At 36.6% G+C, this 16,964-nt stretch overlaps 2 protein-coding genes and 1 long non-coding RNA gene across 3 annotated transcripts; all 3 read right to left on the bottom strand.

Annotated features, from left to right (window-relative positions):
* Positions 1 to 1,225: 1,225 nt before the first annotated feature.
* Positions 1,226 to 2,102, bottom strand: LOC121779496. Its single transcript, XR_006045829.1, has 2 exons — positions 2,042 to 2,102; positions 1,226 to 1,538 (listed from the first exon to the last, which is right to left on the bottom strand). It is a non-coding gene; the product is annotated as an uncharacterized LOC121779496 (long non-coding RNA).
* Positions 2,103 to 3,015: 913 nt separating this feature from the next.
* Positions 3,016 to 4,028, bottom strand: LOC121778999. Its single transcript, XM_042176361.1, has 2 exons — positions 3,624 to 4,028; positions 3,016 to 3,111 (listed from the first exon to the last, which is right to left on the bottom strand). The coding sequence occupies exons 1-2, from the start codon at positions 4,026 to 4,028 to the stop codon at positions 3,016 to 3,018; spliced, it is 501 nt and encodes a 166-aa protein (XP_042032295.1).
* A 9,498-nt stretch (positions 4,029 to 13,526) lies between these two features.
* Positions 13,527 to 16,242, bottom strand: LOC121779916 ((+)-bornyl diphosphate synthase, chloroplastic-like). The gene is made up of 7 exons (XM_042177381.1): positions 15,986 to 16,242; positions 15,630 to 15,894; positions 15,159 to 15,546; positions 14,782 to 15,000; positions 14,366 to 14,504; positions 14,055 to 14,279; positions 13,527 to 13,947 (listed from the first exon to the last, which is right to left on the bottom strand). The coding sequence occupies exons 1-7, from the start codon at positions 16,220 to 16,222 to the stop codon at positions 13,672 to 13,674; spliced, it is 1,749 nt and encodes a 582-aa protein (XP_042033315.1). The 5' UTR covers positions 16,223 to 16,242; the 3' UTR covers positions 13,527 to 13,671.
* Positions 16,243 to 16,964: the final 722 nt, after the last annotated feature.

The raw sequence follows: 16,964 nt of genomic DNA, 5'->3' as shown, positions 1-16,964 counted from the left end.
AATTGTTGGGGACGTGAGCGGCTGGAATTAATCGAAATATCTATGTCTTGTAATCTTATCGATAAGAAAATAATCGAAGCCGTAGGATGCATGTATCTTAATTATTGTTTGTTTCATTGTGTTGATCTATGTGTTATTTAAATGCTAAAGGTGATTCCTTGCAAGCGAGACGTGATATCAAGGGAAAGAAAATAATTTCGGATTAAGCACTTGAGGTGGGCTTTATTTCCTAAACTCTTTTATATTTTGAAATTATGATTTCGGCGTTATAAGGGTGGTTTAAAATGTCATGCCATGCCTGTGATTGTTTTGATGATGTTGTGTGTCTAATGCCTAGTTTGTGAGTTCGCTCCATTAGGCTATAGGGCTAAGTTGTCTGATGCCTAGTTTGTGAGTTCGCTCCATCAGGCTATAGGACTATATAAACGAATTCGGGTCAGAGTAAGCTGCAAACCCTATTAGGCTAGTGCACACAGTTGGGATCGGGAGCCGTCCTTGCTAGTCGGCCGGTCTCGTGGGTGAATAGTGTGGCCACACTTTCGTCGCACTATGGAAATGTTGTGATTGATGGATTATTGAGGAAGTGGGGAGATTTGTTTTGACTGGCCAGCTAAGAAATTATTTTGTGATACTCGATCATATTCTTTTCTAAATGCAAAACTCGAGTTGAATATAGTATGGATGACATAACTATTAAAATGTTTTTCGGCATGAGTTCACTGAGTGCATCAAGTACTCAGCCCTGCATGTGTTTTCTTTATGTGCAGGTTGCGCGGCGACGAGCTTGGGTGGTGTTGAGTCGAACCTTAATTTTTGTTGGATTTATTTTGAACTCCGAGGGGCGTCGTGTCTTCATACACGACGTCACTCTTATTCTTGGATGCTTCCGCTGAATTATGACGGTTTGTCTCCATTATGCTTTTGAACCTCTTTTCACTCTTGGATTAATTATGATAACTGTTGACCTTGGATTTAAAGCCTGAACATTTACTCTTATTTTCCCTCGTTATTTGAAAATTAATCATCTTGGTCACACTCTTTATCGAAACCCTAGAAAATTATCCTTTCTTAAAGACCCATTAGTCGCAACCACCTGCATTTATTAACCCTAAAAAGGGTGGTCGTGTAATCGTAGAATTCTCGTTGTAATCCGACTCTAGAGTAATCTAAGTAGTTTCGTTGAGAAAGATAAAGTGCAAGGAAATTATTATTTTAAGGATAAAAGTGGAGAAAATATTTTATTAGAGAAATGTGGAAATGCATGCAGAAATAGAGGTACAAGGGATGTAATTGAGAATACAATATTTAAGTACATACATCTTTGTATGGTAGAAGAATGAATAATGTAAATAAGAATTGGCTTCAAGAGCTACTACTACCCTAAGGGTCTCAAGACCTAAGACTTGGCTTCAAGCTAGAAATAATAATGGAAATGCAGGCATGCTTGGAACAAGATTCTCTCTTCTCCTTCTGTCTTCCATCCTCCTCGATTTTTACCCCATGGAGAAAGTCTTGACATCTTTGGGTACCAAGGAAACCTGCGATTTTACACAAGAGAGGTTAGAATGAGACAGCCAGAGAGCTGCCAACTAAGGCTGTAAGATTCAGCCAAGCTGTTCCATTCCCACTTTCATCATCTGAGAATCAAAACCAAACTGCCACAAGTAGGAAGGCTCAACCACAAGCTCAAAATAGAAGAGTAGAGTTCCCATTTATCGAAGCTCAAGGAGCCAGCCAAGAGAGGGAATCTGCTTCCCAGAATTTCACCAAAGAAGTAACAACATTTAGATTAACACATAGTAGAGATAGAGCTGGCAGCCACAAAATAGGAGGCTTTGTCCCCAAGTTTCAGTCACAAACAACCAAGAAATGTGGCTATATAAACCACCCAAAACCACTCCTCTCCCACACCTCTCAAGCACCCCCAAAGTTCGAGTATTACCACTATTACGCTATCCATCATATGGTTCGAGTATTCACCCCCAAAAAATTTTTAAAAACAATTAAGCATATACAAATCATTAATGGGAAATGTGATAACCTGGTTGGGTTGAAGTTGAATGAAGAATGCTATCCATTTTAGGTGCAGAAATTTCTCTTCCTCAATATGAAACTTTTTATATGATGTTTTTTTAATCTTTTTCTTCTTTTATGGCCACTCTCTTTTTCTTTCTTTATTTGTGGTCCTATTTATTTTTTAAATGTATGCTTGGATTAGAAGTTTGGAAGTTACCTTTAAACCTTTTTTTTTGTAATATTGAAGCTTTAAACTTTATGAGTGTTTTAGATTCAAATATTATGATATGAATGGAAGTATTAGATTATGTCACGTTGCACAGTATGATCCTCATAAGTCCATTATTGTATCGTAAACTCCATGCCATATAATGCTAAAATTCAGTTCTTATCTTTCATGTTTTATGTAAGATGATGCTTAAAAAAATAATGAGGCACCAAATGAAATGATGTTCATAACTTAGTTACGCACTTTCAAGATGTGGACAAGATATTTCTCACAAGTCAAATGAGATGATGCTTAGAACTAAGTTCCAGTCTTTTGAAAGGTTCCAGTACGACGCCTACGCCATACCGGTGTAGAAAGCTTCCGAGCTAGATATCCAGGAAGGATGACATTAAGCCATATCTTATCGAACTGATAGAGAACTGCGTAAACAAGCACGATATAAACGAAAAGAAAAACAAATTTAACAAGCAACGCCCTTGCTCCGATGAAGACCAAAAAGTAGGCTGACATGAAGGCAGAGATGGAGGCAACAAGAGAGATGACGAGGATGACAAGTCCGAGTTTCAATAGATTTGGTAATATCTGCATAAACTGGTCTTCTTCGAAGCTGGATGTCATGACGGAGTGATAGACATTGTCGCGCTAAACATGGCGATTGCTTCAAAAATAACGAAACGTTTGTTTCCTCCCGGGACTTGAAATGCAGCCGCGAACACTAATGTAAGCAAAATGGTGGCGATCAGCATGCATGAATGTGCTGCGTTGGGCATTCATGTTTCCGCCTTCTCTTGCAAGCTTTCGTGCTCCTTTGAGAATAACTCTTGCGGAGTCTCCAAACACGGTGGTGGTACAATCGCCTCAACTTCCTGCAGTGTTAGCCAAACATTATGGTTCGGATCCTCTCTTACCGTGATGCAAACGTGCCACAATAATGGCATGACCGTATATATCAGAGAAATCCTAGTTTCTTGAACTCGAAATATAATACTCCTATTAATGATCAAAACTGACTAACTGCAAGACAATGAGAACCACTATTTATTAAATTTTAAATTATTGATACTCATATCAATCGGGTACTAATTTAATGCAAACTGCATCTTTCCTACAAACTCCAAACTATGATCTGGACCGTGAGATTTCAAGATTTGATGTCACTAGATGACAAATGACATCAACAAAAATGTCAACACAATGTCAATTGGTTGACAATGTTGACGTTGTGTTGACATTTTCTATTGACTTTATTTGTCATTTGCTGATATCATATCTTGAAATCTAAGTTATAACTTGAAATTTGTACAATATATAGAGTTTGGATTGATTACGTCCCCATATCTATCAACTTAAATTTATTCAAGGGTAAATGAATTCTTACCATGAGCCAAACTATCTCCCTTTGCATTTCAATAGCGGATTCGGTGACGATCCTCCTTGCATTTGGATGTGCTAACTTGGCAGCTAAAGGCAAAATGTTGTCACCATTTTGGTCTTGTGAGATTGCAATGAAATGTTTTGCAGCTCCTGTTTCGTGAATGAGTCCGAACACAATTTCTTGTCGATATATGGCAGCAATGTGGAATATAGTATATCCGACGCTGTCTGTGTCCCATAAAAGATCGGGGTAAGTGCTGGTAAGCATAGTTATAAGCTCGACGTTCCCTACTTTCACTGCATCATGAAGGATCGGAGGGTTCTTGATCAGCTCAAGCACACGAAGCCGCTCTAATTTCTGGATTTCAGTCCATATTTTCTCTGCTAATGAGCATAGATCTGGTTGCATTGCTCCAAACATCCGTTCTCCTATGATTTTTTATCACAATGTCATGCTTCTAAATATGTTTAAATATAACTATGAATCTGATAGACCCTTTATCTATCGGAATAGAGCACCAACGATTTGTATTAAAACGAAGAACATAAACCCTAGTTGAGGTGCTATAGATTACTAACTAGACTCAATAAAGGTAAAGATTGCATAAAAATAAATAAATAAAATAGAAGATACATAATCAAATCAAATAAAAGATACTGGAGATAATCTTCGGCGAGATTCACTAAATCGAGGACCCTATCAACTCTCTCACCGTTGAAAACCACCTTGCCCTCAAGGTGGGTAATTAAATTAGAACATGAGTGTCTCGTCCAAGGTGGAAGTACTCTCAAAATCTCCAGGGTGAAAAATACGAACTCTTTTCATCGCACCAAAGCAAAGAGTTTCATGCCCCTGTCTGGTACGAGTAGATCCAGAACGAAGAACAAAGACAAGCACTCCTTGTAAATTTGATCCACCATCGACCACAGCATTCCCCAACAAGGAAACTTTCCTCATCAGAGGTATAGCCCTTCCAATAGAGATATTCCCTACAAGCTCGTTGTTTGCCACAACAATGGCAGCACATGAAATAATATCCACATTATCCTGCTGTGCAATGTGCTCCCCATCAAAGTTGTGTCAGCTTTTGGTAACTGTGGAAGACACTGGAGGGGAATGATCAACAACTTCAAAGCCTGAGCTGATCAAATGAACAACCTTAATTTCATGCTTTTCATCATCTACCCATGAAACCACCTCCTTTAATTCGGGAGCAAAGTGGGTAGTCTCCACAGCTACGTTATATGCTTCCGAAATCGTATCACGCGAGACATCATCAACGCTGCAGAAAGTTGGCGCTGCATCAGTTATTGAAGAATCCAACATGACTTCTTTCGGTGCATCACCAATAGGCTCAGATTGATGGACATCGTCCACCATATGTGAATCACCCTCAAGTAACTCCAGAGTAAAATGACGATAGACCGCCACCAAGAAATCCTCCCACGAACCATCAATGTCATTTTTTTGATAATTATGAAACCAATCGGTAGCCGGCGGATCGAACAAGTATTTCGTAAGATAAAGACGATCATCGAGCGGAGTGTAGTGGTGGTTGTAATACTCTTGGACCTTACAGATCCAATCCAGGGATTTCTCTCCATCGAAACGTGTTGCTTTGAGGCGTGGCATGGAATAAGACTTGAAACCCATCGGTTCCTGAGTTACCGACGGAGGGGGCGACCAACGCTGGCAAGGCTTTCCGGCACCTCCCCGGTATGCTGCCCGAACTTGGCTAGAAATTTGCCGTGAGCAACGACTAGACGGCGTAAGTCCATGAGAATCTCGAGAGCATTTTGTTGTGATTCCATAGTTCGTGCAGAATCTGGCGTAAGTGTGACTTGGATAGAATGGTGGGTTGTGCATGCGAGGGAATTGAAAAAATTAATTTGAGGGAGAGCGGTTTTGAGGGATGAGAAAAAGAAAAGGCGTCTGGTTGGAGAGGGGGAAATCTAGCGTGAATTTGGAGAGAGCTGTGGAGTGAAATCACTTGTGATGGAGGGAGAGTAAATCAATGGAAGCACCAATTGATAGACCCTTTATCTAGCGGATTAGAGCACCAACGATTTGTAGTAAAATGAAGAACCAGATAAACCCTAGTTGAGGTGCTAGGGGGCGATTTCCGAATAAGTTTATACTTTATTTCTCAATGAATAAAAGAGTACATAGACCTCTAATTTATAGAATACTAACTAGACTCAATAAGGTAAAGATTGCATAAAAATAAATAACTAAAATAGAAGATACTGAATCAAATCAAATAAAAGATACTGAAGATAATCTTCGGTGAGATTCACTAAATCGATGACCCTACCAGAATCAAAACATATTAAAATAACATTTGTTACTATACATAGCTAGATTAGTAACACGCATAAGAGTGTCCACAATAAGGACACTTTGGTGGAGAAACCACTTTTTTTTTTCACAATCACTTTTTCTTTTGTCCACCGCTACAAAAAAAGTGTCTATAGCAATAGTGGACACTCTGAAGCCACAAATCACATTATTTTATCAATTGTTGGCATATTTTTATTTATCAGACTATAATAATTAGAAAAATGCACATAATTTAATTAATTTTTTTTTTAAAACACATAATTTATTCCAACAAAATTTTGTGTTTTAAAAAAACTAAAACACATAATTTAAAACACATAATTTATTCCCACACAATTTTGTGTTTAAAAAAAATTAAAACACATAATTAAATCACATAATTTAAAGGGATAACTGCCTTAAAAGTCACCAACTTTGCCCAAATTCTAGTTTTTTCCACGACCTATAAAATTGGCGTATAAAGTTACGAAATAATGAATACGAATTCCAAATAAATATTTTTAAATAATGAATACGAATTCCAAATAATTCAACATAAATAAGACTTAGTATTATCATTATGTATACTTTAAAAAAACAAAAACAAAAAAAGAAATGTACTTCTCACGTCCCACTTTAAATGAAGCATTTCATATTCGGCATAGAATTTTATACATTTTTTATTTGTGAATTAAGTGGAGAATAATAAAAGTAAGACAAAATAAAGTGAAGACAATAATGTTTCTATTTCATAATACTCCCTTTGTCCCATAAAAATATGCGCAATGGGTATGGCACGAGAATTAAGACAAAATTGGTAAAGTAAGATAAATGAGGAGAATGGTATGGTAAAATAAAAGAGGGAAGAAGAATGGTAGTTAAAGTAGAATTAGTGGATAGAAGGACCTACATCATTAAATTGATATAACTTTCCAAAAATGGAATACACATATTTTTGTGGGATAGACGAAAACGGAAAGTGGACATATTTTTATGGGGGATAACATATTTTCACACCATTGTAAGTTAGCCATTGACCTGAAACATTTGGTGTCAAACTTTGGTATGAACAACTCTTCAAATTAGCAGACCTTTTTAATTTTTTCACTATTAAAATGTAGAATATGAAAATCAAAATATCTACAATCCGACAGAGTTTATATCTGAATTCCAATCCAGTGTTGTCTTAACTTAAGTAGCAGTTAACCTAAAAAGTGTCACAAAACCCAAAAATACCTTTCATATAACCTAGTTTTAAATTAGGCTCCACCATAGGTGGTTAATAGTGTAGGAGTGGCAGCGGAAGCGTGCATTCAAATTGATCACATAATATTTTGATCTATTTAGCAGATTATTTAAACAAAATCTATTTGCGTAATTCTCACATGTATCATGCTCATAACATGAATTTAATCATGCTTTAGCATAATTGAAACCTAAAACATGCTTACTACGGAATTAGCCAATTTACCTCGTTGATTCTCCAAAGAATCGAAGTTGGCTAGCGCCTTCTCCACGTGAAGATCTTGAGTACTAAACCACGGATCTTCTCACTGGTTTTCGAACTGTAAATTGATATCATTGTGGGCTGATCTCACCAGAATACTAGGACTTGAATAAAGAAGACGGAAACTGCTCACGGAGGGAGCTGAAAATCGTCCCTCTTAAAGAAAGAGAGGGGGATGAAAATTTTGATGGAAAATAGTGTCTATTTTCTGTCTCCTTTATTCTCCTATTTATATTAAGTCACATATTGGGCCTAGTCAGGGATCTATGGAAGAATTTGGATATGACCATCCCCAATTAGCTTCTTACTAATTAAATTGAATCAACAATTAATATAAACTTATATTGGAATATTACGAGCAGCCACTACAGAAGTAGTATTGTACTGCCCATCCAAATCCGAAATTACAAGTATTCCGGGTTTCCATTTGTTTGTCGTTCATTTCCCGTGCATAAGATAGAAGCATCCATTAATTAATTAATGTCTGCTATGAACTTAATTAATTAACATATTATTAACTCCAAGAGTGGACTTAGCAAGAAACACTTATTTATTATTCATAGAGTAATAAAACCTTGTTTTGAGCTCCTCTTGTGGACGATATCAAACGAGACTCACCTCGCGCACGATTCAATATAATAGCAATCCTAGCACCCTAGATATTAATCACCACTACCAAATATACCAGGATTCTTGGGTTGCGAAAGACCTGCACCATTTGGTAAGTCAAAGTAGTGCATAATCAATACCGTATGCTCAATGCTAACGTACATTGATTAAGAAATTAATTATCAAGATCTCGTCTTTCAGTAGATAGCATAAAGACTCGTCTTGCTGTTACATCCAATTCAGTGCTATACCACACCAATGTCATTTTATTTTAGTAAGGCTCGGAAATATGTGGATTGACATTGCAACCTTTCACGATAGGTAGTCTAGGCCTATCTAGGTTGTGAAATTCTTATTTTTGTTTGTTCAGAACTGACCGTGTTACCTTAAAGTGGATGACATCCACAACCGTTCTACTAAAACAAAGACTTAGACTTTGTTACGTTGTTTATACATTTAAATATGCAACAAACATTCATTAAATGTAAAACATAACAACATTATGACGAAAATAATCTGTTGCATCTATTGGAAAATAAAATATAGAGTTTTAAAGTATTCAGTCACTCGAAAGGTGATTTCTAGTACACAAACTCTAACAAATAGATCGCAAAAAAACACATCTAAAGTTAATTGTTGAGAAATTGCCTGTTGATTTAAAATCTGCTCATTTTACCTTGAAATTATAACTAACAATATTTTCTCATTGATATTGTACAACATATATAAAAAGTGGTTTATTCGTAATTAGAGATCTTGGGGTGAAGATTATCAACCAAGGTGATAAAAGGTGCCATTAATTCAGTTATTTCTAAATAATAAACATCTATATGTCAATTTGTATTTCAACTTAACATTTGCTAATTAAGAACTATTTTTTGCAGGAATTCATGAACACAAATTGCAAATCAAGTAGCAAGAAAGGAACTCAGATTCTTTCAAATTCAAAACAGAATGTCACAGAAGGTAGACAACGAACTCATTATTCAAGTTTAGAACACTACATAAAGCTTCTAATAGAATCAACTAATGTCTTGAGATATTAACTAATAGTAGATATTATTTTATTTCTTGTGTAGGATTCTACTGGATTGATTTTTCTAAATTATGAGTCCTATTAAGCTGATTATATATAGGAAAGAAATAGAGAAAAAACTCAGCATCTGCCTCATATGCTATTCCCTCCGTTCCTTGTTAATAGAGGCATTTCTTTTTTGCACGGAGTTTAAGAATAGTGTGTTAAATGGATGGTGAAAAAGTAAGACAGAATAAAGTAAGAGAGATGAAGAGAGAATAAAGTAAAAGGGAGAATTACTTTTTGCCAAAAATATAAATGACTCAATTAACTTGGAATTTCCCGAAATAGAAAAATGACTCTAATAACATGGAACGAATGGAGTATGTTATAAAATTTATTATCAAAATATTCAACACAAAATTTACTCATTACCGTATGTTATGCAGGTATCAAGTTACAAAATTTTAAAAATCAAAGCAAGAAAAGTAAACAACAATCTCATTACTGAAAATAGAAGTCAGCTTGCTGAGAAAACATGAATAAAGTACTAAACAACAGTCAGTTTATGATTAAAAGTGTAGTGGAGTAGGTTAGATAGAAAAAGAACTACCTAAATTGTGAGAGAATTAGTTACAGTTGAGGCTGCCGAGATATCTGAAGTAGTAAAAGAGTCTGCATGCCATTTTAAAAAATATCAAAGAAACCGTTCCGCAGAAAACACAATCATTAATCTGGCCTTCTATATAGCAAAATAAAAATATATCACTAAAAAATATTTAGTTTCCAGAATATAATAAAACAATTTGTACCACATGAATCGGCCGATTTTTTAGTATATACAGTTCTATTATTAAAATTAGGAAATATAGTTGGTCAAAGAACACCCATTTAATTACGTAAGTTTATTACTACTATTATTCATCATTTAAGGCCCACAGAACTTGTCATATTATTAACATGTGCAGATATACTATGTAAATGTGGCTTATTTGCTGAAAATAAAATAAAACCAAACCCTAGATAAATATTATATCATCTGCCTATATGTGCAGAAAAGGAGAGAAGTAGCCTAGGAAGATGAAAGAGCAGAATCTACAAAATGATTATAGATGGTCATAGGTTACATAGCATGCATGGGAGCTTGAAGCCTACACAATGATTACAACAGAAATTAGTAGGATTAAAGAGAGAGAATGAAGATAAAAAAAAGTATGACATCTTTTCTTTATAAATCTAATTCTATCATGCCCTTCATATTCATTATTCAATAAATTCCAACTAATTTAGTTAGCAATATCCTCATAATCATGAATACAATGTACTGTGTTAATATTACAAATTCAATAAGCTGACAAATGGTTCGAAAACTGACCACGTATATCGAGTATGATTTTGAATACTAACATATTATTAATATTTGTTCAAGGATTAATTGCATTGGGAAGAGCTGAAAAGATATTCTCTGATTTGGAAGAATAGAATAGATAAATATCGTAATAGAATAGTACTCCCTCCGTCCCCGAATAAGAGTCGCTAATTTCCTTTTTGGGCCGTCCCCCATTAAGAGTCACTCTTCATTTTTACCATAAATGGTAGTAGGTCTCACATTCCACTAACTCACTCCACTCACATTTTATTATAAAATCAATATAAAAAAGTGGGTCCCACATTCCACTAACTTTTTCAACCAACTTTCTTTACATTTCTTAAAACTCGTGCCCGGTCAAACAACGACTCCTATTAGGGGACGGAGAGAGTATTTTTTTACAAAAGCTATGCAAGTCTAAAGCACATAGGCTGGCTGCATCCTACCCCACAAAATTCTCAGATCATACAAACGAAATAGAAATAAGCTTTACTTTAAATCAAGTGGATTTTACAATAAGAATCACCAAATTTAAGGTATGGTGCTGCCAAAATTTTATGAAGTTCTCCGCCAAAAAGACATTACCGTCTTTTCATCCAACTGTCACTTTAGATTAGTAAGATTGAATAAGGGTTGTCTCTAAAATCAATATATTCCCTCTCTCCTATAATAGATGGCACACTTGAGAATTGACATTGGATTTTAGGTGGTGTTTAGTGTGTTAGGTGTAGAGAAAAAATATTATATTTATATTAATGTGGATGAGAGTTTTTTCTAAAAAAAAAGTGACATCTTTTGTGGATAAATTACAAAGAAAAGTGTGACATCTATTATGGGACGGAGGGAGTATAATGATGATACAAATCTAGCGGATGGATGGGCGGTAACTTTTTTCAATTTACTGAGTTGTATCGAAGAAAAATAAAGAAAAAATTTTGAAAAATAATAGTCTACTCTATCTATATATCCAGATTAAAAATATAAAACTGTGCTCTTTTTAGGGGGAGACTTTCTTCTACTTCTTTGTCCATCATTATGAGTCTCATTTGAATTTCACTCGAGGTTTAAGAAATATAATGGAAATTGAGTGCAAAAAGATAGTGAAATATAAGGCCTAATTTTATATATTAATCGGAACAAAGTTAGTGGAAAATGGGGTCTACCTATCATTTATTGTAAAAGTAAACTATGACTTCTAATGGCGGACAAACTAAAATAGTAAAGCTGGACTCCTAATGACGGGGCGAGGCGACGTGGCGAGTTCCCAGGCTAGGCGTGACGCCCACTCGCTGGCCAGCGAGTAGGTTTCGTCACGCTGACGCAATAATTCATTCTTTTAGCCGTTTGCAAATTTGTTTTAAATTTTTTTATAATTTCTTTACTCTATAAATACTCCTATTTCATACTCATTTCACACACAACTACACATCTATTCCTCTCAAATCCTCTCTATATCCATTCTAATTTCCATCTCAAATCAACTCAAACTAATTGATCCTTTTGAGCAAATGCGTCAAATAATAGAACAATCACTTGAAGAAGATCGACGCCGGGAGGTGCAGGAAGCCGCGCCGCCCCAACGACGCTCCCGGATGTACATCCATCGTAACCGGGAGGAAGCCGCCGCAAGGTTAGTACGCGACTACTTCTGCGATAACCCGGTTTGGGGAGATACCTACTTCCGTCGCCGTTTCCGCATGGGAAAACCGCTATTTCTCCACATCGCGAATACTTTGGCGACCCGGGAAGAGTTCTTCCGACAAGGGTTCGACGCGGTCGGCCGTCCCAGCAACACGACGCTGCAGAAATGTACTGCAGTAATCCGTCACCTTGCGACTGGACAAACGGCCGACATGTTCGACGAATACCTCCACATCGGAGACACCACTGGGCGCACATGCTTGCTCAAATTCTGCAAAGGCGTCCGGGCAGCCTTCACCGACGAATTTCTCCGGTGGCCAAGCACAATCGATTGTCAGTTCCTCCTCGACCTGCAAGAACAAGTGCACGGATTCCCCGGGATGCTTGGCAGTGTCGATTGCATGCACTAGTAATGGAAGAATTGCCCGGTGGCGTGGAGGGGGTCCTAAACGATAGGCCAGTAAGGCACCCACCCAACTGTTGTACTCGAGGCCGTTGCCGACTACCGGCTTTGGATCTGTCACGTGTACTTTAGGTTCCCCGGGTCGAACAAAGACGTAAACGTGCTCCACCAGTCCGACCTCTTTACTAAAGGTTTGGACGGTAAAGCGCCGGCCATCAACTTCGTCACCAACAACCGGCTGTATAAAATGGGGTACTATCTCGCCGACGGCATCTACCCGAAGTGGCCGACCTCGTGAAGACGTGCAGCAGGCCTGCGAACCCAATGCAGGCTCTTTTTGCGCAGAAGCAGGAGGCTGCTCGCAAGGATGTGGAGAGGGCGTTCGGGGTTCTCCAAGCGCGCTTCAACATCATCAAAGCTCTGGCTCATTCGTGGTTCATGGGGAGCATGGTCGACATCATGTATACGTGCATAATCTTGCACAACATGATTGTCCAAGACGAAGGACCCGAGGTGGGAAATTGGTTCGACCCCGAATCCCCCGGAAGCTCAACCGCAAGTAGCCCGCCTCGAAATGGAGAGCATCCGTCTATACAAGACCGATTATCTTTTCTTGCAAGGACACGCGACTCTAGCGCCCACACCCAACTCCAAGAAGATCTAATTGAGCACATTTGGGCAAACTTTAGCTGAAGAAATTATTAAATTATGTATTTTATTTTTTAGGAAATTATTAAATTATGTTTTTTTAATTTTATGTTGTAAGTTTATTTTATTTAATGAAGTGTGTTTTTATTAATTGAATTTGGTTGGAAATAAAAAAATGAAATTGAATGAATAGTAATTTAAGGGACGGAGGGTTGCAGGTTCCGTTCCTTAGTTATGGGATAGTGTAAAAAGGACAATGGGGCCCTCAAATAATAGTATAAGGGACGGTTAAGGGACAGTATAGTGACAGCGTAGTGAATGGCCTAATGTATATAGATAAATTAATTATACGAGTCCTCAAATTAAATCCAGGCCGAAATAGGTAGACAATACACTTACCATGTTTGTCACCAAATTAATATACGAGACAATCTACTTAAATCCTGGAAGAAATAGCAGGACCACACCAAAATAATAAATTCTCTGATATATTAAAGCACATGTTTTGTTTTGTTTTGTTTTGTTGAGAGACAGTGTGAGTCAATGACATGGTTGAAAGAGCAGAGTGGCAATCCGTTGATGTAGTTGAGAGTGGTTGCCATCTCCATCAAGATACATAAACTGTGCCGCTCTTCCAAAATTAGCTGCTGCCTCAACAAAATCATCCCTAACCGGACAACCACCGGCCGTGTTCATTTCCTTCCACGCCTCCCTTATCAAAAACCTCACGTGTTCCTCCGCCTCTTCCATGCTTGCGTTTCGCTCCTTCATGTAGCATTGCATTGATTTCGCCACGTCCCCTCTCTTCATCTCAAACTATTCATACACAAAATTAATATATCCACTCTATTGTATCACATAACTTGAGAGAAGAAAAAAGTATATAAAGATAAGATGTGTTGAGAGTAATTTTGTGCACGTACCGGCAATGTTCCTAGATCGTCTGGAAGCCGTACAAGCATCCCCGAAAGACGAATTATTTGGTTGTATTTATACAGCTGGTTTTTGGATGTAAGAAAAACTTGGGCTATTACAGTAGGAGCTCCTATCGAAATGGTAGAATTATTGAGATATTCTTCCATGCTTGGTGTGTATCCACTATAGTACCACTTTGCCTCTTGTAAATATGCTTCAACCAAATCCACCCACTACCAATAATTCATACTTAGACATGTTACAACCTCTCATCTCAATTAAGAAGATAATTATATATTTATATACTCGTATTAATTACCGGTTTCTGTAGATATGAGAGATTGATGACACCCTCTTCTTTAAGAATGTCGTGTGCTAGCTCGAAAACAAAGTTGTGGATAACCAAATAAAACAATTGCAAGTAATAAGGAAGTCGATTGATTGCTTCTGTATCCCATCTGAAATTGTTGATATGAATCGTAATGTCAAGTAATAAGGAAGTCGATTGATTATAAAAACAAAACTTGATCTTAATGTCAAACAAAACACAGAAGCTCATTATTCAAATCGTTTTAGTTCATTTTAGAAATTTTGATTTTAAAAACATGGGGTTCTTTATTAGATCCTATCTTTGTTTTTAGAATTGGAATTTGTTGAATTTAACTAAAAACGGTCTAAAAATAACTTTTGTGTTTGATTTTGGAGTTTGAAATTAAGACCAAACTCTATACGAACCTCTGTAGGGTGAGTGTGAACAATTCAAGTTCGTCTAGTGTACCGTAGATGTCGTAAACATCATCAAGAGATGTTATTAGAGTTATTATCTTGGCGGCCGTTTTTCTCTCATACGAATGTTGATGAGTTTCAAAGACTCCAATTGCCCAAAAGTAGCTTTCCACCAGCCTGTCCCTCACGAACGGTAGTTTCTCAGACAGACATGAATTATTCCACCATCTAGACAACATAAAGGTTAAACAAATTAAAGCAAGTCCTTACAACCTTGTAAATAGGAAAAATAGCAGTATAAATTATGAAATTTAGTCAAATTTAACTAAATTTCGTTGTTTAAATGGCTATTATTCCTAATAAATAAATAGTCCTAGCTAGTTCACCTTGAGATGTCTTTGAGTTCCTCTATTTGTGTTGCTTGAACAATGTTGAAGTCTAGTTTGGCAAGCTCAAGAATTGTTGGATTGAAGTCGGGTCTCCTCGAGTAAGCATCTATCATCCATTTTGCCTCAAGATTTGGTGTCCTCCAATGAAGAGGGATCTCCAAAGAATGTTGAATCCACAATGATAGATTTTTGTCAATTTCATCACCACTTTCATCAAGAGTTTTCTGCAGATTTTCTGTTGCAAATTGTCTTGCTACCTCCAGTGTATCTTCACCTTCTCTCAAAAGGAAAGATGCTTCGTAGAGTTGTAACATTCCTTTCGTATCTCGGCCAAGGCTTGCCTTGAAATCGCTACCCTTCTCGTTCTTGAAGCAATCAAAAACCTCTGTAATTAACACACAAGTTTGGATTCATATTTAAAACTCATAGAAAAGAAATCAAATATATACAAAGCATAATTAATCTAACCTTGTGAAACATTAAAACCATGTTCTCTAAGGAGTCTGAATCCAAGAGCTGTGAGATACAAATCACTTCCATCCACTTCTTTATCATGGAAATATGTATGTATAAAACCCAAAATCTCCTTAATCTCATCATGAAAAAAATAAGAAAGGCCAAGATATTTCAAGTCATCAATCAACTCCAACTGTTGTACAAATTCCAATTTTTCCTTTAGCAAGATTTTCACTTGCACAATCAGCTCTGCTTCTCTATTCAAGTGCCACTCCTCCTATGGAAATACATATATATTCTATCAAATTAAAGGGAGGTAAATTAATTAGGTATAATTATATAGCAACATACTAATTAATGGTACGTACCTTATAAGGAGTGTTGAGAGACTGAATGTAATTGAAATCCCAAAGGGAAGGCTGGTAGTTTCCGGAGCGTCGGATTTGATGAGCTTCTTCTCGTTGTGAGGAGCAAGAAGCACGAAGGCGAGCACCGGGCACAATTCGAGAGACCGGCCATGGTTTTGAAGATCTCCTCTCCGATGAGCTGTGGAGAGAATTTAGTGGCTTGCTAAGGATGGATACATGCATGCTAATGGTACACATTTTTCTGATTAGTAGTAATGTTTTTGCCTTGTGTTTCTTGGTAATTTGGTTTCTCATCCATTTATATATAGGATTGTGGCTGGCTGTAACCTTGATGGTTGACTTTAGTTTATCCTTAAATTATTGAAACTTATTGTAGAAAACTAATCTATACATCGGGTTATGATCTATGAAAAAATCAATCTTAATACAAAAATGCAGAATCAATAAGTTTTAGGTCATTATAGTAAGGATGACCTAAAATGATCGTAATATGACCTCAAACCTGAAATTTATAATATGACATAAAACTACTTTATAATGACCATCCGTGTTTTTTATTAATTATTAATCATTAGATTGTCAAATCTCATTGTCCGGATTTCGTATTGAGATGCAATTTTTGTATTATCATTTTCCTACATAGGAAGGTGCAAAACGAATCAAATCCAATTTCATTATATGGTCATTGATGCAAACTGAAATAAAATATAGTGGTTCACGGGATTCATGTCCCTTAGTCTAATGGTGCACATTGAAATAAATATATTGTCTACGTGTTTCATGTGTACAAATGAAATTTATAATTCATCTAACTAATAATGAAGTCTTAATCATTATCATTCAATAATTGGAGAAGAGTATAATAATGCACTGAATAATTCCAGTTGTATTATTCTACAATTTTGGACTAAATGCGCAAGTAAATGAAGATTTAAGAAGTCGTCGACAATTGTGACGCTAAGAAATAAAAATGAAAACA

Source organism: Salvia splendens, chromosome 19, assembly GCF_004379255.2.
Source record: "Salvia splendens isolate huo1 chromosome 19, SspV2, whole genome shotgun sequence".
Taxonomy (NCBI): domain Eukaryota; kingdom Viridiplantae; phylum Streptophyta; class Magnoliopsida; order Lamiales; family Lamiaceae; genus Salvia; species Salvia splendens.
The sequence above is the reverse complement of the archived record's forward strand: the minus strand, read 5'-3'. Positions and strand labels throughout refer to the sequence as shown.

Coding starts and splice junctions, on each gene's coding strand:
- LOC121779916 (XM_042177381.1), bottom strand. CDS start 16,222: ATGTGTACCATTAGCATGCATGTATCCATCCTTAGCAAGCCACTAAAT. Junction 15,547..15,629: donor TGGTTTTAATGTTTCACAAG/GTTAGATTAATT, acceptor TGTTAATTACAG/AGGTTTTTGATTGCTTCAAG. Junction 13,948..14,054: donor ACGATCTAGGAACATTGCCG/GTACGTGCACAA, acceptor GTGTATGAATAG/TTTGAGATGAAGAGAGGGGA.
- LOC121778999 (XM_042176361.1), bottom strand. CDS start 4,028: ATGCAACCAGATCTATGCTCATTAGCAGAGAAAATATGGACTGAAATC. Junction 3,112..3,623: donor GGGAGATAGTTTGGCTCATG/GTAAGAATTCAT, acceptor CTAACACTGCAG/GAAGTTGAGGCGATTGTACC.